General features: G+C 46.8%; 3 protein-coding genes across 6 annotated transcripts in view; 2 read left to right on the plus strand and 1 right to left on the minus strand.

Moving 5' to 3' along the window:
• LOC307209943 (uncharacterized protein) overlaps positions 1-27530 on the plus strand; it is a 501253-nt gene that overhangs the window by 460142 nt on the left and 13581 nt on the right. The gene's annotated exons all lie outside the window — the stretch shown is intronic.
• SGSH (N-sulfoglucosamine sulfohydrolase) lies at positions 30-8116 on the plus strand. The gene is made up of 8 exons (XM_079965514.1): positions 30-166; positions 1775-1935; positions 2052-2157; positions 3829-3982; positions 4371-4527; positions 4997-5078; positions 5884-6087; positions 6925-8116. Exons 1-8 carry the CDS (start codon positions 55-57, stop codon positions 7482-7484), a joined length of 1536 nt encoding a protein of 511 aa, XP_079821640.1. The 5' UTR covers positions 30-54; the 3' UTR covers positions 7485-8116.
• Positions 8284-27358, minus strand: CARD14 (caspase recruitment domain family member 14). 4 transcript variants are annotated; one of them, XM_079965379.1, is made up of 21 exons: positions 27214-27358; positions 23317-23551; positions 22355-22492; positions 21668-21993; positions 20103-20273; positions 19506-19625; positions 18740-18865; positions 17581-17724; positions 16897-17025; positions 16543-16670; positions 15745-15839; positions 15043-15088; positions 14522-14711; positions 13193-13319; positions 12490-12727; positions 12279-12342; positions 11750-11861; positions 11372-11545; positions 10596-10699; positions 10320-10435; positions 8284-9374 (listed from the first exon to the last, which is right to left on the minus strand). In XM_079965379.1, exons 1-21 carry the CDS (start codon positions 27253-27255, stop codon positions 9167-9169), a joined length of 3033 nt encoding a protein of 1010 aa, XP_079821505.1. In that variant the 5' UTR covers positions 27256-27358; the 3' UTR covers positions 8284-9166. The 4 variants fall into 4 exon arrangements, with proteins under 4 accessions (XP_079821505.1, XP_079821506.1, XP_079821504.1 ...); XM_079965380.1 differs by having other exon boundaries at positions 15745-15836; positions 16897-17028; XM_079965378.1 differs by having other exon boundaries at positions 16897-17028.

Raw genomic sequence — 27530 nt, forward strand, 5'->3', positions numbered from 1 at the left:
GGGAGAGGCGCGCGCTCTGTCCGGCAAGGAAGGGGTCTGGGCGGGTGTCTTGCCATGCCGCTGCCTGCGCAGAGATGGGGGGCGCCGCCGCTGCTGTTTCTGCTTCTGGGTCTCTGCTGCGCTCGGAGGGATCCGGGCAGACCTCGCAACGTGCTGCTGATCGTCGGTGAGCGAGCAGATTCGGGGGCCCAGCCGGGGTGCTGCTCTCTGGAGATGAAACCCACGCCTCCCCCTGTTCCCCACTCAGTTCGCCCTCGCGGGGAATAGCCCTGAAAGCTCTGAGGAGGGAAGTGGGAAACTTCGGGGAGGGGCCGGACTTGCGCCCCCCCCCCGCCCCGCAAACCCAGTATGGACTACTAGGCGTTAAGATATGGCCCACAACCACCATTCCCTTCTCATGCCCCTCTTGGTTGGGGCACTTGGTGCACCAGTCAGACCGTGTCGTTGCCAACTTCTTTTCAGCTAGGGCTACTGTGCTGTTAACAGAATTCAACAGGCGCAGCTGTTCCCAGACTGGAGATGATAGGCCTGTGTTCTGCTGGGGGGCCGGGGAGGCCTTGTGGTGGACACTGAAGAGCTAGACGGGTATTAAGAGATATTGGGGTTTAGCCCATAGCTGTCATCTTTCAGATTTGAAAATAAGGGAACAGCAGCCTCGAAAATAAGGGTTCAGCAGCCTCACCTGTCCCCAGGACAGTCTACGGGATATCTAACAATCCGGGATAGCAGCAGGAAACAGCACTGGAATAAGGGAATTTCCCACAAAAAAGGGAAGGTTTTAGCCATAGCTATGGTTTAGGCATAGGTAGCGTGAGTCAGCATGTGATAATAATAATAATAATAATAATAATAATAATAATAATTTATTATTTATACCCCGCTCATCTGTCTGGGTTTCCCCAGCCACTCTGGGCAGCTTCCAGCAGAATATTAAAATACAATAGTCTATTAAACATTAAAAGCTTCCCTATAGAGGCTTGGACCTATGCCTGCCTGCTCTAAAGCATACCCTCTCACATTTCTCCAATGAAAATAGGGATGTCATAAGAAAAAGGATCAACTTCTGTAAATCCTGGACTTTCTCTGGAAAATAGGGATACTTTGAGGGTCTGTCTACAGGATTTGGTAATACAGGCCCAGCATTAACCAGGATTTTGTGAGATTTGTGGTATTCGCTTCCCCTTTTTCTCCTGCTGCAGTTCCTCCTTTGTTCCACAAACTGATTCATATGGACCTGTTGGGTGGCTCAGATTCCAGGGTTGACGTTTCCATTGTGACTGCATGACTCATTTGCTCGAGCATTTGGGGGTAATGTTGCTTATGGGTACTTCCACACAACAATTTATTCAGGACTCAATTTTTTGGTTTTTGCAGAGGCCACACGACATCATCCTCATCAAAATGCTGTTCTATAATATCTTCTCATTTAATCTGGATTTACCATTTTAGCAAAAAAATTAAAAATCCATTAAGTAAAGAAAAAAAGAAACGGTAAATCCAGATTAAGGGCAGGGATGGGATTTTGATGAGCATAGTGTCATGTTATTGCATGCATTCACAATAAAGGGTGCTGTGTAGAAGCACGCTGTAAATTGCTTGAGTTTGGGGTACAGCACAAATTCAGTTTTGTTAGGAAGTTGGGCACTGCTTGAGCTGCAGAACCTGGCCCCAAACCCCCAGCTACCTGGTTCATAGCTACCATTGTTCATAGGCAACAGTGGTGTTGCAATGGGACACTGATCTCACAGCTTGACCTCTGACCCTTCCATGGCAGCTGACGACGGTGGCTTTGAGAGCGGCGTGTACAACAACACGGCCATCAACACCCCAAACCTGGATGCCTTGGCCCAGCGCAGCTTGATCTTCCGGAATGCCTTCACCTCTGTCAGCAGCTGCTCCCCAAGCCGGGCCAGTATCCTCACAGGCCTGCCTCAGGTAACACTTGCCGGATGGCAATAAGGGAACTGCTTGCTCAGTCCTTTTCTATCACCTTGGAACTCCCTTTCCTGCCTGCCCTGCTCATATTGTGAATGGTTCTCTCTTATCTACAGCACCAGAATGGGATGTATGGGCTGCACCAGGATGTGCATCACTTCAACTCCTTTGATAGTGTTCGGAGCCTCCCCTTGCTGCTTAGGCAGGCAGGGATTCGGACAGGTAAGCTGGTGGGAGCAGGAGAATTCCTCCCTGCAAATTCACCTGCAGCTCAAGATACCACTCGTCTTCTTCTATAAGGAATCTGGGAAGGGAGCCTCCATACCACACAAATAATTTTAGTTCTTTTTGCCTTGCAATCAGCTAAGAAAATGAAACTTACAAAAAGCAATAAAACCATTTTTTTTAAATGCAGGCAGTGCTTCTCTAATCCCTAGTTTATAATGTGCATTGATGAGTTTTAGCCCCAGTTATGTGGTTGTACATAGATGGAGAAAGGATTCTATTTTATTTTTAAAAAAAGTTTTTCTTGTTTTGCAAAACTACATGCCTTGCCTCTTTTCAGGTTGTACATTCTTTCTTACACGTCAGTTACATTTGTTGTGAGACATTAGTGTTGAGTACAGTATAAGGTTGGGGAAGGAGAGAAGGGGAGGCTTGTATTCTTTTGTATAGTGTGCGTGTGGGGTTTTGCGTCAGCATCAACTGGATAGGTCCTCTTTCTGTTCGTATATTGCATTTCCTTGGTAGTGAGAGGTATTGTGGGGCAAGGCGTACTTGGTTGTCTGTGGCCGGCTGCAGTGGAGTTTATTTTATTTACCACAAAGCTTTCACCAATATTTTTCTGCCAAGAACTGCCCTCCCATCATGGGAAGGGGAGGAGCTTCCATCATCTGTGTTTTGGAGCATGCTCAGCCCACAACAGAAAAGCAGGTTGCATATACATGCATACATGTCTTCCCTGAGTACCCCTTCACTCAGAACCTGGCTCACCTTGGCACAGATGAGAAGATGTGAGCCTTCTCATGTCATGCTTGGTACTGGGATACATACAACCCCCAAGTACAAAATCCCAACAGGGCAAGCATTGTATGTGGAAGGTGCTGCATGCTATATAAATAGTTCCTCTCTAAAATCCATGGAAAGTGTTCTTCTTTGTCACCACCTTCATGTATTCTAAAGGAGAAACCAGCAATTGTTGCACAGTAACACAATTCTTCCACATATACAAATATGGCTATTTACATGCATGTACTTATGCTAAGTACAAAATGTATTCCATGTCAAATATACCATATATGAAAGAGACTGGTTTTAAAAAAAAGGTTAATCTGAACCAAGTTTCTCCAGAGCTTAGTCCCCAATCTTGTTTTCCATACCAGAGGCTAAGCCCTGGCACATGGGAATGCATTCTATACATGCTTAGTCTCCCACCACCCAGTAACCACATTCAGGCCATACACCTGCATTCCTCTCCAGCTGAAATGAGGCCTACATTTATGCAACCGTATTTGTTTGCATCTCTCCCATTTGGGATTGAGATAGCCTGAGCCTTGGCAGGAAGTGCTGTTTTAGGAAACCACAGTTCTTGGGAGGCAGCCAGTAGCTCTTAGACAACAGAGACCTTGTGTTGGATTCATCCAGGGCAGGCTTCCTCAACCTCAGCCCTCCAGATGTTTTGAGACTACAATTCCCATCATCCCTGATGACTGGTCCTGCTAACTAGTGATCATGGGAGTTGTAGGCCAAAAACATCTGGGGGGCTAAGGTTGAGGAAGCCTGATCCAGGGTAACAACTAGCTCCCAAGTGCATCAGAGCGCTGGCGGATTTTTATGTGATCTATTAGCTTTTCCTTGCTATTGCATCTGACTGCTGGCGTTTGTCTGCTTCAGGGATCATTGGGAAGAAACACGTTGGGCCAGAGGCTGTGTATCCCTTTGACTTTGCCTACACTGAGGAGAACGGCTCTGTCCTGCAGGTGGGGCGGAACATCACCCGAATCAAGCTGCTCGTTCGGAAATTCCTCCGCAGCCAGGAGGAGGAGAGGTAAGATCCCATCATCTGGTGCTGGTATTGCATTGCAGGCTCACTACCTGTGTAGACCAGGGCACTCTGGTGCACACAAATGGAATTTAAGGATGCACAGCCATCAGTTAAAGTCTACATGTTTGTTGCAGGGAAATTTACGTAAACCTGAGAGGCAACAAAGAGAGCTTGGGAAAAAATGGTGGTGTTTATTTCATAGAGGATAAAAAATCAGCACAGAGGTTCAGCAGCAAAACTGAAGGGAACAGAGGCTGAGGGCTGCAGTTAGCAGAAAGAGGAACCTCAGCAAAGCTGGAGGATGCCCAGAGTACTTTTGCTAAAAGTGGTGGAGGTGATGTTGTCTCAGCCGTTTGAGTGCATTCACACCTCCTGCTTTTTCAACTGGCAGGCCTTTTTTCTTGTATGTTGCTTTCCACGATCCACACCGCTGCGGCCACTCCCAGCCCCAGTACGGAGCCTTCTGCGAGAAATTTGGCAATGGAGAGCCTGGAATGGGCTGGATCCCAGACTGGAAACCCCAGCACTACAGCCCAGATCAAGTGCAGGTGAGACATGGAATGTGAGATACAAGAGGAAGGGTGGGATATAGATTTAATAGGTCATTAACTAAAAACACGTGGGCCGGATTCAGCTACCCCATTCCACTAGCAGAAGTCGTCACATGGGCTCCTCTCTCTATGTGCACCTCCCCATAACAACACACAGGGGAGGGGAGGGAGATTGTTCAGCCTGGCAAGCAGAAATACGTGTGCTGATGGATCAATCCCCATAGGCACTGCATTGAATTCCGCCCTTTTCCTCTCTGCCATGGAACCCAGGGGGCATGTGCAGCATCCCCTAGCCTTTTCCATTGCTGGACAAGGAGTTGTGCAGCAGATCATTTGCGCCCAATGGAGGGAGGTTAGCCATGGCCATTGCAATTTCTAGGTAGCTTTGTGGGCCTTTATTCCCTTGGTTTCCCTTCCAGATGTAACTTCTAGTAACAATTGCTTCCCCCCCCCTTTCTGCCCTCAGGTCCCTTATTTTGTACAGGACACACCAGCTGCTCGTGCGGATCTGGCAGCTCAATACACAACCACTGGGCGCATGGATCAAGGTAGGGTGGTTATTGAATCAGAGCAATCCTGCCTGCAGGAGTGGAGGGCAAGGCTGGAGATGCAGCGCTCTTAAAGCAAGAGTGAGAGCTTAGGTGTGTTTCAGGGAGAGTCTGGTGCATTTTTGCACCTTTGATATACCGTGAGGCATCTCTTGTGCTTAAGGACCTAAGGGAGTCCTTCTGGAGGAAGGGGTGGCAATCAAGTTCTCTTCAGCACAGGGGTGCATGTGGCCTCCAGGTACACACGTGTGCTCAAGTTGCCCTTTAAAATCCTGGAAATCCAAGTGAGGAGTGGAAAGAAAGCACCAAGCGACTCCATACATTATATCTATGAATTTCATTATCTTCAGTATTTGTGGTTAGCAATATCCAGACTTGGCTGCCCCAACTGAGTGAAAATATTTCATGCTGAGCAGCTGGATGAGCTGCTTTTGGCTGCTGGAAAGCCTGGGGAAGCAAGTTCCATTCCAGTACAGTGGTACCTCGGGTTACAGACGCTTCAGGTTACAGACTCCGCTAACCCAGAAATAGTACCTCGGGTTAAGAGCTTTGCTTCAGGATGAGAACAGAAATCGCGCGGCGGCAGCAGGAGGCCCCACTAGCTAAAGTGGTACCTCAGGTTAAGAACAGTTTCAGGTTAAGAACGGACCTCCAGAACGAATTAAGTTCTTAACCCGAGGTACCACTGTAATGACGATGAAGCTGCCATCTGATCAGAGTGGTTGATGGTGCAGACAGGAGTTGTTGGTGAAGGCTACAGGCCTTTGGCGCAGCACCCTCAGGTCTCTTTCTGTGGCATATGTAGGCATTGGTCTTGTCCTAGAGGAGCTGAACAACGCCGGCTTCCACAACACTACCCTTGTGATCTACACTTCCGACAACGGTATCCCCTTCCCAAGCGGCAGAACTAACCTGTACTGGTCAGGTACGGCTGAACCCCTCCTTGTCTCCTCGCCTGAGCATCCCTCGCGCTGGGGACAGGTCAGCAGTGCCTATGCCAGCTTGCTAGGTGAGAGCCACTGAGTTATCGACTTCTGTATTGACATCGGGGAAGTGTGAGGCAGGGGAGGGTTTTGAATGTGGGGAAGAGACTTTGGGGGTGACTTTGGCTTCCATTTGCACTCATCTGTTCTGTGTGTTTATTTTTAATTTTCATTTATTTCTGATGCTTATCCAAAGCTATACAAAAGTTCATACCCAATACAAAGTATATTTTTATAATACACCATAACAAAAGAAACACTTTAAAAATCTAATCTAAAAAGGAACAAAAACAAAAAAGAAGAAAGAAAAGAAAATAAGATTTTAAAAGACTTCCAGTTCTATGTCCTTCAGTTACATATAGTATTCACCTATTAAACTCCCAACTATTCTATTTTCTGTAAGCCAATATTTTTTCCAATCTTCATTTTTTAAAAAAATAATTTTTATTTCATTTTCCCATTTTTAACATTTAAATATTCCAATATTTTTTTTCCAATCTTCAAATCCAGATATTACAAGTTCATTATCTTTCGAGCAAGAAGTCCATAAAAAGTTTCCAATCTTTGATAAATGTGTTTTATTTACTATGCATACTACTGGATTGCAAATAAAATCTCTAAAGTAGTTTAACAATAACAAAAAGCCGTTTACACCGGGTTGAATTGCACATTTTAAATTGTTGATTTTTATTGTGTTGTTTATAGTCATTTTAGATTGTACAACTTTTGGGGAGGAATTTCTTCTTTTAATTGTGCGATTGAGCCACCTACGTTGGCAGGGCCATTTAAATAAATGTTGCTATTATTATTGTTATTGTTATTATTATTAATGGATGCTTGATGTTTCCCCTTCCCCTCTGTAGACATGACCCCCACCATTCTGGACTGGTTCTCTGTGCCGTACCCCAGTTACAGCCTCTTTGGGAAGCGGATAGTGCAACTGACTGGGAAGTCCCTGCTGCCAGCGCTATCTCTGGAGCCGGCGTGGGCCACAGTGTTTGCAAGCCAGAGCCTCCACGAAGTGACCATGCACTATCCCATGCGGGCCGTGCAGCGGGGGCCCCTGCGCTTCATCCACAACCTGCAGAACCGCACGCCTTTCCCCATCGACCAGGACTTCTACGTGTCGCCCACATTCCAGGACCTGCTGAACAGGACCCAGGCAGGGCAGTCCACGCACTGGAACAAGACGCTGCATGGCTACTACTACCGGGAACGCTGGGAGCTGTACGACCACAACCTCGACCCCACGGAGAGCTGTAACTTGGCTTCTGACCCCCGCTATGGCCAGGTCCTGGAGGAGCTCAGGGGGCTGTTGCTGAAATGGCAGTGGGAAACGGACGACCCCTGGGTGTGTGTGCCTGACGGCGTCCTGGAGGATAAGCCCAGCCCCCAGTGCCGACCGCTGCATAACGAACCGTGATTTCCCCCCTCTTCCCTTTTGTGGTGGCTGCTAGTTCCTCATTCATATGAGCAGCGCTAAGGAAAGCTCTGACTTGCAAAGGCTTGCAGTTTGCAGAGCTAAGCACTGTTGCATTTGCAGCTGTGGGAAGAGCTGGAGTCAACAAGACGAGGGTGGTTTCTTACGTGCCTGCCTTCTTAATTGCTGTAGACATATCAACCGTCTTAGCCAGCCCCCCACTGCCAAAATGTTTGCTGCCAAAGGGAATGATGTCGCAAGTGCCTAATGGAACAGCCAGCAAATGCTGCTCTACAGAATTGGGCTGGTCCCATCCAGGCTGTGATTTGCACATTCAGAAACAGTGCCTTTTGCAGGAACGTGTACAGGAATGCATTAGGCCTAGATCCGGTTGAAAGAATTAGGAGAATACACCTTACAGTCTTCTCAAGAGGATTGCAAATGGTGGAGTCACTTAAAAGCACCCAACTCCAAAATCTGCCAGTAGGTGGAAAGCTAACATGCAGTTCCTCTCCATGAATTTCAGACTGCTACAGGCCTATGAGACAATTCTAAACAGTAAGTTTGAAAGAGCTTTTTATGTGGCTCCTACTGAATATTCAACCAACAAATAAAGCAGTAGATTACTTCATTGAGCTGATATCCCTTCCCTTGTTACTACAGCAATGACAATCACTAGAATGTCTTATAGTTTCTCCCACACTTGCTGTTTGTCTCTTCAAGTTGAGAATCTGGAAAATCCCACAGAGATTTGGGTTGGGGTCACCATAGCAGTGGTAGGCAATAAACATAAATAAGAGTGTCCAACAAGGATTTTAGTTTAATGCAAGCCGCAGAGCTACCTAGCACTGTGCTGTTTTACAAAATGAAATAAAATCAGGATATTTGCTTCACCTGTTGAAGTAATTAAAAACAGAAAGTGGAAGGTAAACCAGGTAAGAGACAGCTTGAATGAATATGCAATTGTTTACAAGTATTGTATCTACAGTCTCTGGATTAAACACCTGCAGTGTATTAATGTTGCAAGATGCTTGAGAAGCAGGTGCTGACAGAAGGTCAGAGAGATCTGGGATACCCAGTACATTAAAAGAGAGGCCACAAGGGTCCCGTATATTCTGGGGGAGGGAAATGTAGGGCATGAGCATAGCAAATCATACAACATCCCGCTGTTCTTCATTTGTACATGTGTTAACAGTGTATAGTGAGTGCATATTTATTGAGCTGTGAAGGGTCGAATCCTTTGCCTACTTGCCCCATTGAAATCCAGGGGTCTCTCTCACTTTCAAATTGGCCCCAAAGCACCTTCTTTTCAACATTTTAAGCAAAATGTAGGGAATAATGGGAACAAGCCCATTGGGGACAAGCCACAGAATGAAACATGTCTGAATTTTTTTTAACTCAGCTGAACAATGTCTTGATTTTCAATGGAACAGAAGCGTTGTCTTTCCTAGTCAACATAAGACTTTGCATAGCGGGGTGTGCGGTCAGGGTTGGGAGGCAAAAGGTCAATTAAGCTTGGAAGTGTGTGTGTTTTGTGTGTGTGTGCGTATAGAAGAGTGTTCAGAAAGTTTGAACAAACATGCCCCGAGTCCCACTTGAGCTTAGTTCAGAATATATTGCACCACTGTCAAGTCCTTCCAAGGCCCTGAGACAAAGGACCGCCACACGGTCCATTTCCAAAAGGTTCAGTGAGGCATTTGTTCCACCCAGACCACTTTCTTCTGCTCCTCAGCAATAGCCATGCGGACACAGCTGAGAAGAGTGTCGTGGTCACTCCAGGCATCAGGGGCGATGGTGCCATAGAGGCACGGCACCGTCTCCAGCTGGGCCTCCTCTTTCCGGGCAGTCTCCAAAAGTTGCTCCTCGGTTGCTCCGAGACGCTGGAGGGCTTTCCTGAAACGCAGATCATTTGTTGGGCTGGAGGTCAGCAACTTAAGACCTGGCGGCCTAACTCTCATGGGATGTTATCCTCCAAACCATGTCTGCTCAGAAGTAATCCCCACTAGCTTCAAGAGGGCTTGCTCTCAGGTAAGTGGGGTGAGGCTTGCAGTCTTGGTCCCATTTTGTGTAATATAGACTAGGAAAGGAGGCTGCAAGGGGCACTGGAGGAGAAGGAGCACATTTTCCCCAGGCTAAGTGCAAAGGGGATGAAGAATGGTGGCAACAGTAGGAAGGATGGCAAAGACGGAAGCCCAGGACAAGTGAGAGGCATGAGTAAATGGCAGAAGAAATTATCTCCCCTGCCTGTTTCAGTGATTGGCATAGTTGTCATCCAGTACTTCTGCAGGGGGTGCAATTATGTAATTATTGTTTACTTAAATTATTTCTAGGCTGTCCTATAGCACAACATCCCCTCTGGGCAGCTTGCTTCTTTTTAAAAACTCAATTCAAAAGCACCACTTTTCACAGACAAGCCACAACGTGTGACTTCCTGCCGCACCCATAAATGCCGCTCCAAATACATTATAGTCATACCTCATGTTGCGTCCGCTTCGGGTTGCGTGTTTTCGTCTTGCGTCCCGTGGCAACCCAGAAATACCGGAATGGGTTACTTCATGGTTCCGCCACTCAGGCATGAGCAGCAGCGCCAAATCGCGCCTGCACAGATATAGCGCTTCAAGTTTCAGGTGTTTTGTGTTATGGACGGGCCTCCAGAATGGATCCCATCCATAACAGGAGGTACCACTGTAAAGGCTGCATCATTAACTTTATGCAATTCAAATCCAGGCTTGAAAGGAAGAAGGTTGTTGTGGCTTTAGGATTACGCTAAGGAAGCCTTGGCCCTTCAGGTTTTGCAAAGCAGACAATGACCTTTCAGTGCAGAGCAGCGGCTCTTACCTGAATTTCTTTCCATTCTTTTCACTGATGGTGACCAAGATGATGATGGGGTAGATTTCCATAGCCAGGAGTTCCTGCACACTTTCCAGGCCCAGGTCCAACCAGCCATGCACATTCTAGAGGGGAGCAGGTTCAGGGTACAATTAAGTTCCAAGTCTGTGCATGCGTGTTTCTTAAGAGCTGGGGGGTGGGGGTTGACAAATCCTAGTCTCTCCTAAGAGATACTTGCATCTGTACCCCTGGGCCACATTCCCAGACCCCCTGCACCCCTGTTACCTTTTGCATCAGCCACTCCAGAGCCTGATGGGGAACACAACAGTTGCTACTCATTTCACTTTTTTCAGGGAGCACATCTCTACTCTGTGTTTCGCCTTGGGGCTCTGCAGAGGGGAGAAACAGGTCAAGAAGACAACACGGCTTGGTGTCATTCTGAAGAAGCTTCCGAACTGGACCTTGCCTCTCAGGAATTATTGGTGACACTGCTGAGTGCAGGAGGTGGGGCAGAGTAGAAAATGAGCAAATGTACCACAAGGCACATTTGCCAAGATGTCAAGGTGTGTGTCTTGGGGTGAGGCAGTACTTGTGACAAGAACTGGAGATGGATGTCAGAAGACAACCTCTACTACCCTCAATTCTGTTGCTTCAATGGAAGACACTTGTGGTGTAGTGGTTAAAAGCCCTGGACCCGTGATCTGGTGAACCAGGTTCGCATCTCCACTCCTCCACATGCAGCTGCTGGGTGACCTTGGGCTAGTCACACTTCTCTGAAGTCTCTCAGCCCCACTCACCTCACTGAGTGTTTGTTGTGGGGGAGGAAGGGAAAGGAGAATGTTAGCTGTTTTGAGACTCCTTAGGGTAGTGATAAAGTTGGATATCAAATCCAAACTCTTCTTCATTTACTTGCCCCCTCTGTTGAGTGAAGCCAAGCAAAAGTCCCTCGGGTCTCTGCTCCCTTGGCCCATGGCTTATCCAACCATTCCCCTGCACAGTTCCAGCAAAGGGAGCCAGCTAGTTTATGTAATGATGGAGTCGGCCCCATCCCAAGGACGTACCTGCTGGACATTTCTCAAAGGCCTTGGACAGGCACAACTTGTCAGCCAGGATCCTTCCCAACAGCGTTGGCACCAGGAGGACTGGGCGTGGGCAGCCAGGCCTGCAGGGCCTGACCAAAGTGTACGGCATCAAGCTGACACAGCTCCTGGTGTGGAGGCTGACTCGGCGGCTCACTAGAGGAAGAGGAAGAAGAGCCAAGGCTGGAGGAGGCCACTCATTCAAGGCCACACCCAGAGATCCCCATTGAAGAGAAATGAGCCATTGATGCTGTTCTGCAGAAGACCAACCTCAAGACAATTGTCTTCTGGAATGACACATTGCTAAAGGACAAAGGGTAATTATCTTTTTTTTAGAAACAGAAACTAGCCGGAACTCACTATGTGGCTTGCTGGAGTCTGACAGGCTGCAGTCCATCGATGACCAAAGCGGATTGATCTTCTTGTTGTCTGTGCTCACGATGCGCACCAGTTTGGGCTGCAACCCAGAATTCTGCAAGGCAGGAAGGAATGTCAAGCCTTCATTCCAAATGACTGTCACCCAGTATGTCTTCCACATATCAGTGCTGTTAGGGTTATATGCTTCCTTCTCTCTGCCAACTTTCCCAGCTTACAAGGGAAATGGCACTGGCCCACGCTCATTGGTGGAGCTTCATGTTTCGTCACCGGTGACTGCCGTTTACAATCTGAACAAATGCTTGCAGATTTAACTTCAGTGACGTCATCACTCCAAAGCAAGGGATGGAGGAAGAGGACACCGAGGTTTACAGAGATGCACCAGTAAGAATGGCTGCATGGAACTGTCCACAAGCTACTGCACAAGACAATTTCAGTGAGCTGTGCCTGTAACCATATGGAAAATATATTAAGATTCTTTCCTCAAATTATTTCATAGGCTGCTCCCAATTACCTTGTGAGTGACGGTGCTCTTCTGGGCCATTTCCTGGATCAGGGTGATGAGTTGCTGCTGTGCCCTAGGGTGGAAAGAAGGGGACAGAGGAATTCATTAGGTAGAAAAGAGTAGATGTGTTCCCCTCTCCTTGGCCATCATGCCATGTGGAGAGGACTATCTCAGATGCACTAAGGAGGCCTTTCAGGCCTTCTCAAATGATGAATCTCACCGGCAGTAGTTGGGGATAGTGCCAGCATCCATGTCTTTCATGGTGTAGGGGTTCACCTGGCAGGCACTCCACTGTGTTTGGCCCTGGCACACTGTGTCAGTGATGTGCAGGATGTCATGGCACCCTACTAGAAGTTCCCCAGGTGCCTGCCTCTCAAGGCATAGGTTGGACCGAACGTAGAAGGAGTCCCCAGATGTCACCAGCTTGGAGTTCAGGTCACTCAGCAGCTTCTTGTAGCCTAATGGGTTAGAGAGTATTGGAAATGCTGTGCAGGAATAGCAGGAGCGCAGGATAAGAGTTGAGAAGCCCAAGGGGCATGGGGACAATGATGATGGCTTCCTGACTCTACCCATGGCTAGGGAGATGCCCAGGGTTGTCCCAAAACATTTTGATGCCCAAGGTGGAAAATCTAAAAGAGCAGCTCCTCATTCACACTATTTAACATGGGGTGCAGTCCACCAGAAAGTTGTCTATCAACACATTCCTCCTTGAAATGCTCTTGCACAGCTTACAATCGTTTCAACTGGGTTTGTGCAGGAGAACTTCCCAATGGATTCTACCCATGAAGCCGGTCTGCCTATCTCCTAGTATGCCACCCTTAGTGGTATCCACTGTTCACCTTACTTGATGGTGTGACCTCAAGCAATATCCATATCACTGATTGCTCATAGCGACTTCCCCTTTCCCATCAGGCAACCCTTACCCTCCATGTTGAGCCGCACGGACAGGCAGCAGAAGCCATTGACCCTTTCCAGGACCCAAAGAGCCTCCTCAAGTGTTGCATCCTCCAGGACAGCCTTGAAACCTGGTTCCATGACTCCATAATCCACCTACAAATTTGAAGAAGAATAGCTCAAAAATAAAATCAAGGGGGATGCTTTGAAGGAGGGTTTCAAGAGACAGACAAACATATGATGGCAATCAGTTGCAGCCCGGTGAAGCCACAACACAGGAGAATCCTTCGCCATGCTCATGTTACAATGACACCTTTGGTAAAAAGTGCCTAAGTAGTCTGGCAAGGGAAAATGAGTGCTGAATCTCCAGTGAAGGCAGAAGAAGCTGAGCAATATGACTTGCATTAGAGTGGTTCACTGTTCTGGAGCAATTTCCTGCCAAATTTTGAGCTTGTTATTACTCTTAGCTTGAAGCAGTGTGTTCCCAAGTACTTGAGGGAGTTGAAGCCCTCTGAAAGTAGCCCAGCAGGAGACACCTACATATGTCCTACTCTGAGCAGTTTTGCCATCTCTGCACCCAATGACTGTCTCCTTCAGGTGCTTAGGCTTAGATGCTGAGCCTTCCAGAAGCCATGCCTCTTGCTCAACCATCTCATGATTTCTTCATCATGATTCAGATATAGAGTATCCCACCCAGCAAGCACTTTTGCTACAAGGCAATACCAGCTTCCCGGCACTCGCACTGTTCAACATGAATTGCTGGGGAATAAAGATTCTATTGTTTAATTTCATTTCTATACCGCTTTCTGTTTTTAACAACAACAAACACATCAGAACAGTTTGCAACCTACGTTAAAACATCAAATAGAACATTCCAAAATAAAACATTACGGAAAAAGAGCAAATACAAAACATACATCCAAAGAAACATAATTAGCAAGAAACTAAAATACCTTAAAAGATTTCAAAATAAGACATTACAAAGGAAGGTCATATATAGAAACACATTTAAAACAGCATAATTAGGAAGAGAATAAAATATTGTGTTTTGGAACATTTTCTATTCTATCCACAGCAATTACAACTATCTGCACATTAATGTGAGCGCAGTGGTCATTACTGTAGTATGGAAAGAGCACTTGGAGTAGCTTTGGTGTTTTCCATTTTGTTTCCTTCCTCCAGCACCAAATGATTGTCAGGTGGCAATTCCCTGGGCTCTACATGGGGACAGGGATGCAGCTAGGAGGAGGAGTAAAGCGTCCAAAGGAAACAGGTTATCTCCATGGGAAAGAGAAAGATAGGCTCCTTAGGCATAACCAACGGAGTCTTAGAGGAGTGAGGAGATGTGCACGTCTTACCAGCACAATCTGATGGCCCGGCGACAAAGACATCTCATCAGCAGCAGAGCCAGGTGTGACTTGGTGAATGAAGATGCCCGTTTGGTTCCCCCCAATGATGCTGATCTGTTCCATCAAAGTGTTGGCTTGGAAGGCAATGGTTGTGATGCGGCTTGGGAAACGCTGTGCAAGCCGCCGGCGCATAGGCACACTGGGGAAGAGGAGAATGGAGCCATGAGGACAGAGTGGGCATGGGGGCTTCTGTCTCCTCCGGGATGTGCATATCTCCCCTTTCCTTCCCCTTGGCTCATCCCATCACAGGTTCAACTAAGCTTCATAGCATTACATGCAAAATGGGCCACTGTCAGAAATATCAGGTCTTGGGTAACAAACTCTTTTTTTCCTTGATGTCAGCACAGCCCTTTTGTCTTTTGCCCAGGACATGGGTGTCTCAATTGTTGAGAAAATCCTCATTGACTTAGGCCTTGAGTTTGTGGATGCTTACGACCCAAACTTTCTGCGGTTGGGAACTTGACATTTACCTCTCTGAGATGCAGGGGTCCAGGTGAAGCCACAAAGAGTTGCCATCTGGAATGAAAAAGAAATGTTTGAATAGGTGAGAGCTAAGTGACTACTTTGTTCGTCTCTAACCAGGCACCCATGTTAAGTTAGAAAAGCTGCACACCAACCAATCAGAATGGGGCAGTAAGTTCTGCAACAAGAGGCAGGATCTATTATTGCGGCACAAAATGCTTGGCTGGTAACCTTCAGAGTTTACTCATTGTGTCTCCTTTACTTTGCTGGATATGGGGTGCCTGCTAGATGAGGGGTGTGGCCTGGGAAAGTCTCATGGGCTCAATAAGAGATCCCTAAAGGGCCACATTTGGCCCTGCAGGTCTGAAGTTCTCTACTCCAAAAAACAGGTAATCAGAATTCACCAAGGAATCAAATTCTGGAATTGTATGTCCCTGCTTTTTCTCTTTAGTACAGATCTGACTTTGGAGTCACAGTATTGTACTTAAAATTAACACTTTGATAACAAGTCTCCTACTATTATTGATATGATTGGTTTGCCCTGTCCCAACTGAAGGGCCCACTTAGATTGTGGACCCTTTGGAGAAAGGTAGTGAAGCTGCTACAATATGCCCAGAGCTAATGAGGTAATTATAAATACAACAACTCAATTGGAAGAGTCGTCTCCTCCCCTTAGCCAGGGACACACCAACCTAGGTTTGATCCCTTACCCTCTTTTTCCACCATCTCATACTCAAAAGGGGGGTCTTCTACTTTCTCTTCAGAGGCTGAAGGGAAATCATCCTCCAGAAACTCCAGGGAACTGCTGCAAGAGGAGACATAAATAAGATGAAAATAACAGAGTGTGAACTGGAAAGTTAGATCAATCCAGGGGGTCATGGCGGTTGTGAGGTTATATTCAGGATGGTGGGTGTGGGTGTATGATAAACAGGATGAACAATTTTAAAATATTCCCTCCTTATATATTGTTTAGTTGAGCCTAGAACAGATTCACACATGTCCAGTGGAGCCTGTTAGCACATCATTTTAACTTGTTCCCCCTCCCCCCGCCCAACACTACATAATAAAATTGTCCTGCTGCAGTTTGTACGGCTGTCAAGAAGTGGCCATGGTAACTGCTGCACAGAATCTGGTGGTATATGAAGACTTAAGGGTGCAAGTTTCTACCCTTCATGGCTGTGAAGAAAACATATGGAAAGTATAAGATCAAGGCTTATAAACATTTCCAGTGGTGGTGGGAGATGATCGTCACATCTCCATATCCTACCTAATTGCTCTTAACCCCCTTTCAAAATTCTGCTAAAATCTGGATGACTGGAAAAAAAGCATCTGCGATAAATTAGAAAACCAAAATATTTCTGTAAATTGGTATTTATTTGTCCGCTTTGCAAAATGCACCTGTCTATCAAAATTGTGATTCTCTCTCTCTCTTTTTTTAATAAGCACACATGCCCACATAGGCCTAGCTGGGAACCAGCAGTATACAGCAGAGCATGGTCTGTACTCACCTTCTAGAAAAAGAACTTTCTTGCATGGCTCTCCTCTGTAGGGAATGCTTACATGGTGGGATTGGGCAGCATGAGCGGATGCTCCCAAGCAGCTCTTGATTTGACCTGTTGCTTAAATCTGACCAAGACTGCGAAAGAAAAGAAGTAGGTCAGGCCACTCAGACACAAAGGAACTCCAATTTCCCCATTCAGGTCTTTCCCCCAGGTGTTCTGTGCCCTAAAGAGCGGGGGCCTGCAAGACAAGTGAGACCCCACACCCTGAGGATAGTATCCTGTGGCGCCTCCCCCTAACCCCCCCCGCCCGCCTTGCAGTTGGAAAAAGTATGTGGGTTTGGGGAGGGGTGAGCTGTACACCTCAGACATGCTCAAGAAGCTGTCCTGGCTGTCACCCCGGGGGCAGACGGCGTTCATGCGCACAAGACGCTGCTTCCTCTTTGGACAAGGTTCCTTGGTCAGAGAGCTGGCAGGCCCATCCCACTGCACCTGCTTAGAGGAAACAGAGAGAGAGAAATGGCTCACAAAACACGCAGCAAAGAACTGCCTGCAGGGCAGAAAATACTGGCGGGAACAACGCCATATAGATGATAAGGAGCTGCCATTTTTCTCCTACCCCAGTCATTTCCATGCTGTGTGCTGGGGAATATGAGTATGTCGCCTGCTAACCAGTAATTTTAATGTGTATTCCCCCCATATAATAAAATTGTCGTTCTGTTGTCATGCTGCAGTTTGCATGGCTGTCAGTAGGTGGCTACGGTAACTCCAGTGTGACAGTAGGCAAGCAAGCAGTGGAGGTGGCAAGTGGCCCTAGTGAGCTATTTAAAAGCAGGATGGGAGGCGCTCCAGAGAGCAGTTTGATAAGCCACTTTCTGAAATGCCTCCCATCCTCCTTTCAAAGGGGTTGGAGGTGATGGTGAGCTGGGAGGGGTGGGGGAGTGGGTGCTGGGAGGGGAGGTTTGGACGAGCTGGGAGGCGATAGGCAAGGAAGTGGGAGAGGTGTAATGGGAGGGGGCCCTCCGTTACCCTTATCCCAAAACTCACCGCGAGCACTGAGCCACTTAGGCCTGTCTGCTTCCTGAGTTCACAGATCTCATCCGTGAGCTCAAAGACTTTGCGGCGGAGCGAATCTTTCTCCAGGAGGCTCTGAGAAATTTCCACCTGAGCAGCATCCCTTGCACTGTAGGCCTGGGGAGGGGGACAGAAACACGTCATTGGCAGGGGCTTTAGGAGACAGACGGAAATAAGCTATCGGCAGCAACAGTTATAGGGACAAGTGCAGGAGATCAAAACTATTCTCACAATAGCTTAAAAGGTTCCAGTGAGCCATTTGCTCTGGGGCCTTGAGAATCATTCCTAAATAGGGGCAGAACATACCACAAGGAGTACTCTGCAAAAAAACCAAGGTGCTACCTGAGTTGTCTTGGGACTGCAAAATATAAAAGTAAGGCTGGACCTACCTATTTGGAAGGTTTCTGCTAATGCAGGGTGCATTGCATGCAGGATCTCTGCCTTAAGGTCCTGCATGCAATGTGGGGAAGTCCGGGGGAAGAGATTCCGCAAACAGAATTAGTAATGCAGCCAGTTCTCTGCTTAGACAACAAGCCTTGTTACAACTGCTGCTATCTTTTTAACTACTGGGCTGGATTCTAGGTAAAGGGACCCCTGACCATTAGGTCCAGTCGTGGCCGACTCTGGGGTTGCGGAGCTCATCTCGCTTTATTGGCCGAGGGAGCCGGCGTACAGCTTCCGGGTCACGTGGCCAGCATGACTAAGCCGCTTCTGGCGAACCAGAGCAGCGCACGGAAACACCGTTTACCTTCCCGCCAGAGCGGTACCTATTTATCTACTTGCACTTTGATGTGCTTTCAAACTGCTAGGTTGGCAGGAACAGGGACTGAGCAACGGGAGCTCACCCTGTGGCAGGGATTCGAACCGCCAACCTTCTGATCGGGAAGTCCTAGGCTCTGTGGTTTAACCCACAACGCCACCTTTCCATTAAAACCTTGCAGCTAGTAACAGGTAATGTCCATTATATGGCTTGGAACATTTGATTGGACATTTCCTTAACTGTTGCAACATTCTAGAATGGTAAAGATCCCTTCTAATCGGACAAGCCACCACTTCCCTTACTTTGGTAACCTCCCTGCCGCCTGGCCTGAAAACAACTCCTCTCTTTAATGCGGTCAGACCTCTAGGTTACCTGATCTCTCTCTTTCTGCAGATCAGCCACTTGTGCCTGGAGGGCACTGATTTTGTCCTTGTAGATCTCACAGTCCACCTTCATCCTCTGGCACTGGATCAGAGTGTGCTCCTTTTCTTCCCAGCACTGAATGGTGACAAAAAATGTTAGCAAGATATTAACACCCAGTAAATGCATGATACTCTCTGCCACCGCCTTAATGCACGGAACGGAATTGTAGAGTTGGAAAGGACCACGAGAGTCATCTAGTCCAAACCTCTGCAATGGCCAGAATCTTTGTGACCAGCGTAGGGCTCAAACCCACAACCCTGAAATTAAGAGTCTCATGCTGTACCAACTGAGCTATCCTAGGTCCTCTTGACACCTACATTATGCTGGTAACGTAACCCAGCTTGACAGCGTTCAGGTGCAACATCGAAATATATTTGGAGCAGCTTTTGTTTTGAGACACTGTCCTAAAGGTATTGGCTCCCGCAGTTTTAATCAGATGCTGTTTGACATTTTAAATGTTCTATGGTTTATATATTTTTGGTATTGCTTTGTGTCCTTAGATGCCCTGAGCTCCCCTAGGGGAGGAAGCATGGGATACAAATGTAAACAAACAACGTGGGCTGGATTCTGTAACCTCATGCTACAGACTGAAGTACGGGCATGAAGAGAGCTATCCTAGTTGAATTGTCCTCCTGACATGAGTTGGAAAGAGGCTTGATTCCTCTCCCTCCCACCTTGCCTAAAGGCAAGCATGGGTTGTGCGGCCCCCTCTCACCTGCTTCCGCTGATTCTCAGCAAGCGCTGCCTGCTCCCTCAGCGAGTGGATGCGATTCAGCAGCTCCTGCTTTCCGTCCAGAGCATCATCGAGGTTCTGCTCCAGGATATCCTTCTGCACCTGGGCAAATGAGAGAGGCTCATCAGAGGCGCATTTCCGCTCCCCTTACCCTTCCACCACACCCTTGCCCAGGTTGGGGAGGATGGGTGTGGAAACCCATATGTGGCGGTTGGATCTGTGACAGTCTGCCTCCTCAAAAGCTATGCCACCTGCAGCCAGTAAAGGAACATTATGTTGTTGGAGGGGATTTGTGCAAGACAAACAATTTTGCTGAAATGTGAGGAAGCACCTGTGCAGTTGCCTTTATAAGTTTGTAAGAAGCTTGTATTTAGGGCAAACGCATTAAGGACATTGCAAGCCTACATTGGTTCTTACACTAGATGACCAATATGCTGCTTAAGTATCATAGAAATGGTTGTTTTGTGAAACTAAGAACTACAGTTCGCTGGATTCTCCGAGGGAAGGAAAAGGACTGTGAAAAGAATCCACAGCACAGGCAAAACCAGTATGAAAGTATTCCTGGAAATAGTCTTTTACCACACTGAAGGTCCCCAGCTCCACCATTGACTTGAGACGCTCGTTCTCCTCTCTCAGTGTCTGAAGTTCATCGGCCTGTGGTTGTGTGTCCCCAGCTGGCCTTGGGGACCTCTCCCATTCACAATAGGATGACACCCGGGCTCGCTGCAATTCCTGCTTCATCAGGTACAGCTACCATTGATGGGAACACAGAGAAGAAGAAGAAGAAGAAGCAGTAGTGAGCAAGCAAGACAAGTGGTGGCAGCATGAAACACCTGGCCAGGTTTGGATGCTCACTCTGAAACACGGGACCTGAGGGTCTGGTTTTAAGCATGCAGCTAGACTGCCAGTCCCTCTAACAGTGGACTCAGCTGGGGAGGGACAACAGAACTGGAGCCAAAACAGGCCCACTGAGAAACCAGATGGTGGCACCAGCACGTTCAAGGAAACTCCAAATTTAAAACAAAACCAAATAAAACTAATGGGGCACACATACCCATCCCCAACAGCCAAGGAAAGACTGAGCATGCTTAGTGCCCACAGAATGTTGAGGAGCAGCTGGAAAAGAAATATGGAAAACTGGGAGTGGGGAATGGCCTGCTTGAGCACTTTACAGCTTATACAAGGTGTGGTGGGGGATCAGATGCTGCTGATCTACAGCTCCCATTAGCTCAAGCAATCATGGTCAATGGCCAGATGTTATGGAAGTTGTAGTTCAGCAACATATGGAGGGCCAGTGGTTCCTCACACCTGGCTTATGGTATTCTAGAAAAGAGCATGACTGACTGGCTGGTAGAAACTCTGAACAGGACCACCCCTTCTAAGGGGTGGTGTTACACCATCACTACCACAGAATTCTCAGTAAGCACTTACTGAGGGATGTCATCTTCTACGCTCCAGACCTATGTAGGTTCTGCAAGAAGCCAAGCTAAATACATACTTAGGTCAATCATAGCACAGGAGGAAAGAGAAAAATCTGGACAACTATAAAGAAATTGGTGATGGGCTACTGGTTCTCCTAGCACACAATCCAATCTACTATACCACTCTCTTCAGCTGATAGGTCCAATAAACCAGGCATTTCAGGAGTCATCTTGTAAGAAACCCTACTCTCTTCCAACAAGCAGATACCAAACAATCTTGGTCTGGAATCAGATTGCATCATTTCCATGGAATTTTATGTTATGTCACTTCCAGTCAATCAAAATGGGTCATCATCTACTGGTAATTGTATTGGAGGAGGTGTCCATTGGAGGAAGAGCTATGCCTTTCCTCTGAAGCTGCAGCATAAATCGTTGCCTCCAGTGGAGGCAAGGTGCCAAGCTAGGCATTCCTCCAGGCAAACTAACAATTCCTGCATTCTGAAACACCTAGCAGTAAAAGTGGGCATGCACAAAAATAGCTACAGATTACTGACAGGAAGCACTCTGGAGCTGTGGCAAAACATTCATTGAAACACTGCATTTAGAGGACTATACTCTGGGAATTTCTTCGAAACACATAATGCGCATCCATTATTCCTGATAGCAGCCTTTCACTCCTAAAATGATGTCACAACATCAGCTGAGCATGACACCCTACCACACCTCTTCCTGCAGGCTCTGACAGCGGGTGATGGCCAGGTCCTTCTCCTGCAGGGCACTGCTATAACGTAAAGACAGGCCATAAAGTTCATCTTTAAGCTTGAGGGCTTCATGGAAGTGGGCACTGAGCTCCCTCTTCATGCGGTTACATTCGGCCTCAATGCCACTCAGGCTTTCAGCTTGTGCTTCCAGCCGGGCGGTCTTCTCCTTCAGCTTGCGGCAGTGATGGAGCAAAGACACCTTCTGCCGCTTCTCCTGGCTCAGTTCTTCCTGCAGGCTGCTCACTGCCTTGGCCAAGCATTCTGTCAGTTGGGAACTCTCAATCAAGTCTAGGGCAAGGGAAATAACAGTTAGGCCTTTGACTGGTCCAGGCCTACCATGAGGCAGACAGAGCAAGGCATCCACCTCAGGCAGACAGATTCTGGCAGCAGTCTGGTGTTTATTGTATTTCTGCTACCTGGTGTTTGTGTGTGAGGAAGTTGGCAAGGGGAAAAGGTGTGTGTGTGTGTGTGTGTGTGTGTGTGTGTGTGTGTGTGTGTAAAAGAGACACCATTTTGATTATCTGCCTTAGGTGCCAAAATATCTTGGGTCAGCCTCACTTCAGGGGCTGAAGATTGTTTTTAACACAACTGTCTCCTCCCAAGAAAGTGAGTCATGAATAGGTGGGGTACAGGGTTTGAGAAAACTCACCACTGAAATGATTGTGGTCTATGGAAGGTTCCAAGCCAGTGATGAGCACATAAATATCTGGGTTGTGGAGTTTCAGGCTTTCCAGAAAGGCAAGGGCTCCATTTTTCCCACGGAATTTCAAGAGATCCAGCATGTGACCTGCAAGGGAATAAGAAAGAGCAACAGAATAAAGCGATTGAGTTCCTCTCCCATGGGGCTCCCTAAGACCCACCCTGCCTGCTGGGTCAGAGGAACATGGCAGGTGATGTGATGTGCCGTTTCTCTGCAAGTAATTTTGTTAGCCAGCTAAATGGCCTTCTATAGCACTTGCAGTACAGAGAAGCCAACAGAGCAGTCTTTAAGGACATAAGTCTTGCAATATAGGCTGCGATCAGTTGTCTTGAAGGGCCCAGCTTTGGCTTCCTTCCTTCAGCCTTGGTCTGTGCAGGAATGATTTTACCCTACCTATGGTCTTTGTGGGACAATTTGCCTATCTGTCTTTGGCAGACTGCTCCAGTCTGGTGCCCTCATGCTGACTGGGGTTGATAAACATTGTTGTCCAAAACATATTGAGGGCACCAGGTTGCCCCTTTGTGAAACACCCATCCTCCTTTGACTGACACAGAGGAACTCCTTCCCATTTAATATCGCATTTATTCCCCCAGCCACAAATGATGTCCTAGTAGTCCAAATATTTGCATCAACAGCTAGCCTTCCCTCCAGGGGTAACACTACCATGTTGAGATTCTTTGGACACAGGCTATGTCTGCTCCTAAAGTTGGTAGCCTTCCTCTTCTGCTTAGGGTGAGGGTGATTGATGATAAACTTGGTGGTGTAGACAAAGTTCAACAGGGCTGTCCCGCCTCCCCTTCTGCATTTCTTCTAGAGGAAGAGGAGCAAGAAAGAAACATATCCCCTTTCCCCGTTATAGGTAGATGTGCCTTATGGTGTCCCATCAACATTGCCACACTAAGGCTGCTCACCCACTCTCATGGCGCTGTTTGTGAACTGAGGGCTGTGGAGCACCTCTTCCTCATCAAGTTGACCGAGCACCTTGGCCTGGCGCAGGTAGGGTGTAAGCCGGCTCGGGGTGACACCACGAACAATCCTGTAGCGATGACCCTCTACCATCTCCCACAAAAGGTCCTCGTCCATGTCACGGAGCTGTTGATCAACCAGGATGGGGTCATCTGCTCCTGCCTCCGCCATAATAGGAACCTGGAAGGACGAGAGGGGCTAGTAGTTTTTCGAAGGACACAAATCAAAAACTTGTTTTTCGAAGCTCTAAATACACAGTAGGTAAGCGCTCCATAAGGTACACAGCTCTTGTTCCAAACTGGGTGTGTGGCACAGCAGAGGCCGAATCTCAGTCTAGAAAACAGCATTGCACAATACTGCAGGACCAAAAGGATATTTGGAGATTGAGTTCATAATCCTCTCTGCTTTTATCCAAACTAACACGACATGCATTATACACCTGTCTTCTTTATACACCTTTAGACACCAGGCAAAAACGTTCCTTTTTAACCAGGCCTTTGGTTGATTTGATTGACATCCCATGGCCTTTTAAAATGTGTGGTGTGTTTTTTTTGGAGGGGGTGTTATTGGGTTGTTGTTTTTATTTTGATTATATATTTTCTGCTTTTATATTCTGATTTTGTTCTATGAACCACCCTGAGACCTCTGGCTATAGGGCAGTTTATAAATCCAAGTCATACATACATACATACATACATACATACATACATACATACTACAGATGCAACAGGTTACAGCAAATTATGCAACTGCCTGAAATGTGTCTATTATACTCTCTAACCTAAGTGTAGCAACAATTTAGTCCTGGGCGCATAATTTCTCCCCTTCTCTCTCTCCCTCTTTTTCTTAAAATGCTTCTAGACCTTATGGAACATAGCTGTCAACCTTCTCTTTTTTTGCGGGAAATTCCCTTATTCCAGTGCCATTTCCCGCTGCTTCCCGCTGCTATCCCAGATTGTTAGATATCCTGTAGACTGTCCCCAGGACAGATGAGGCTGCTGATCCCTTATTTTCGAGGCTGCTGATTCCTTATTTTCAAATCTGAAAGTTGACAGCTATGTTATAGAAGAAAAAAAAAAGAGGCTTGAAATAGTGTGAGCAATGCCTACTGACATCTCAGGTGCCGGAAGAGCAGCTGGATTAAAATATGCAATGGTAAAGGAGGGAAAGTTCTTCAGTGTCACATAATGGCTTGCTCCTCCCCATGGCAAACACAATGTACTATTCAAACATCATATGTGCATTTTTTATTTTATTTTTTGTATTTTGCATCATTTACACAGGGCACAGAATTTGAGCTATTTTGTGTGTGCAGCACAGAGAGTCCTGATTACAGTGTGTCACAAGCGAAGTATGAACCTGCACGCCAACGATGCATATGAGGTTCAAATAATAGTTTATTAAAATCAGCCACATTGGTTCATTGAGTCCAGAAGGAAAATCTATTTATGGTGTAAAACCTGCTGCCAGACTTTTTTCTTCTTCCCAGCCTGCTCACAAAGGATTGCTGGTCAATAATTCAGAATAGAAGGTTCCTATTTCATGAAAAGGAACTAATGGTTAGGAAATCTTTTCCTAGTAGGCTAGGAATCTCTGCAAGTGTTTGAATGAGACACCACCTTGAGTCTGGAAAAGGTGACACTCCTCCATCTGATGGCCAGAAGGCAGAAAAACAACAGTTGACATTTTCTCAAAGCATGTGTATGCTCTGGTTGGAGTGAACTGAAACTGCAGGATTGCCCAAGCTGCTACCCATATATAGGGGGATTTCCTGTCATGTTTGAAATGCATGCTTTGCCTCCACTTACACTCTGCTTGCACATTTGTCAACAAACATTATAAATGCATCCCAAATATCCTGAGCTGCCTTATCCAAAGGAAACTAAACCCGGAAGTATTGCCATTGGAACTTTTCCACACTTGAAGAAGTGGGTGAATGAACACACACACACACACACACACACACACACACACACACACACACACACACAGGCACCTTAATAAATTGTTATCTAACCTACACATTTATTTAACATTTACAGTATGGATGTCTGCTGAATTCTGGAGTAAAGCCTGATGGCTGATAATCTGCTCCTTGTCAGCTTACATCTAGAATTATTCCCACATGCACCTCCCCTGTCCGTTCTGTGTCCTTCCAAGTTTCTAGCACATATCTAGTGCTAACTAAATAACCACAACAATGATACAGTCCTCTTATGGGCCACAATGGACTGTTAACACCACCAACCCATTTACCTAGAGGCAGCAGTGATTAAACACGGCAATAAAATTCCAATAAGGTAGGCAGGGATGAGAACATTATCCTAACCATCAAAACTAGAAGCTTCTCCTCCTCCTCACTGCAACCAATTAGATTTGGCTTCCTATCTGAAAGTAAGTAGCACAGGGCCATATTCCAGCTAGTGCAGTTCAAGAAGCTGACAGGCTGCCCAAACAAGGAAAGTACAGTTGGATGAACAATCATGTCAATAGCCATTTCCCTTTTAGGCACAGAGTTTTTTAGGTGGTTGGGGAGAAACCATAATACTGGGCAAAAATGGTTTCGGATAATTTGAAGTGCCTGATAGGGGGCAAAACCTTTCCAGATTGGGGTTGATATTTTATTTTTGCCTTCCTTTCCTAAATCAAATAATAAAGCAAGCCGCTATCGCCGCCACCAAGCAACAAACCCAAGCACTCGAGCTTGGCCCTACCATTAGGCAGGGAACAGCAGAGTGAAGCAGGGAACAGCAGCAAGGTGCTGGAGGATAGAGTTCTCTGTGTTTGTGTGTTCTCCTCCTCTTCCCGCTCAGGTGTTTTGGAGGATGCTGTCCCATCACTGTCTGTTGATATAAGATTCAGTTACCAGTCCAATTGGCTTCTGTACGTGGAATGGGGAGCACCAGCAACTTTTGCCACAAGGAGATCTTTGGCTGGCTCTGCCAACACCACCCTCCAGGACCCTAGGTCTCCTGCTACATTAATTTATTTTGAGATTTCTGCATAATCTTTTACCTAACAGTCCTGGGCAGATTAAAAACATCAGAAATACATAATATGCATCATTATTAATTCACTCATGTATGCAATGTTGCTGATTATTGCCTGACATCTTTAAAAAGCCAGAAGTGTACCCAGCCACTTAAACGCAGAGAGAACTCGAAACCCAACGTTCCATTGCGGAGAAGGAATGAGGCAATGAAAATAACTCTTTTCCAAACTCTTCAGTGGTTGGAATCAGGGAATTTAGGAGCAGAAATTGTGCACACTGTCTAAGTTTCTTTGGAGGGAGGATAAAATGCAATGAACAAACAAACGAACTTCTCCAATAAGTAAACAAGGAGTGGGGACTCTGTGGGGTAGGAACATCTAGGTCCTGTTCTCCACTGCTATTTTTCTAGAAAAAGAGGTGCCAGAACTCGCCATGAACATCTCCCTCTTTCTCTTAGAATGGCAATGGCACCCACCTGATAAGTTCTGGAACTTACCTGAGAGGTGCCAGAACTGAGTTCTGGCGAGTTCCCACTGAAGAAAATCCCTGCTGTTCTCAGGTGTTTAGTTTCTGGGTCTCCATATGGCTCTCTGTATAAAGCAATTTATCAGTCTTGAAGGCCCTAAAGGCCTGCATTTACGGGTGTTGAAGTAAATGGAGGAGGAGGAGGAGGAGGAGGACACTCAAGTCCAAATTAAGGCCTTCAGCTCACTGAGCAACCTACTAAACTTCTATTCTCCTAAGCCCTTTTGCCCTGGATGTGATTGAGATAGCAGCCCTTCCTTTCCTTCAGGCCAAGCCATCCCGACAGAAACACTGAACACTAAAGCTGAGACCCTACTAGTCCTACCTGTTCCTGCTGATCCACAGAGGAGAATGTTGTCCTCGACATATTGGTGTTGCATGTCTTGGAGAAAGACTGTGATGTCTGGAGAACAGTGAACAGGTTTTTCAGGAGGACCAGCTCTGCTTGCCAGGGAGATTTAATGTATTCATCAGCAGTTCTTCCTCCTGGGCAGAGTGCCAGGCTAAGAGAGATCTATTATTCCACCAGAGGTGTATGGCTTTGTTGCATAGCAAGGCATCATTACCTCAGCAAGCTAATCAGACTTCCAGTTATAGGAGCTGAGAGTTCACAGAAGTAACAACATAGGCTCAGGTTGTAAA

The sequence above is a fragment of the Podarcis cretensis genome (assembly GCF_951804945.1).
Source record: "Podarcis cretensis genome assembly, chromosome: 2".
In the NCBI taxonomy this organism is placed as follows: Eukaryota; Metazoa; Chordata; class Lepidosauria; order Squamata; family Lacertidae; genus Podarcis; species Podarcis cretensis.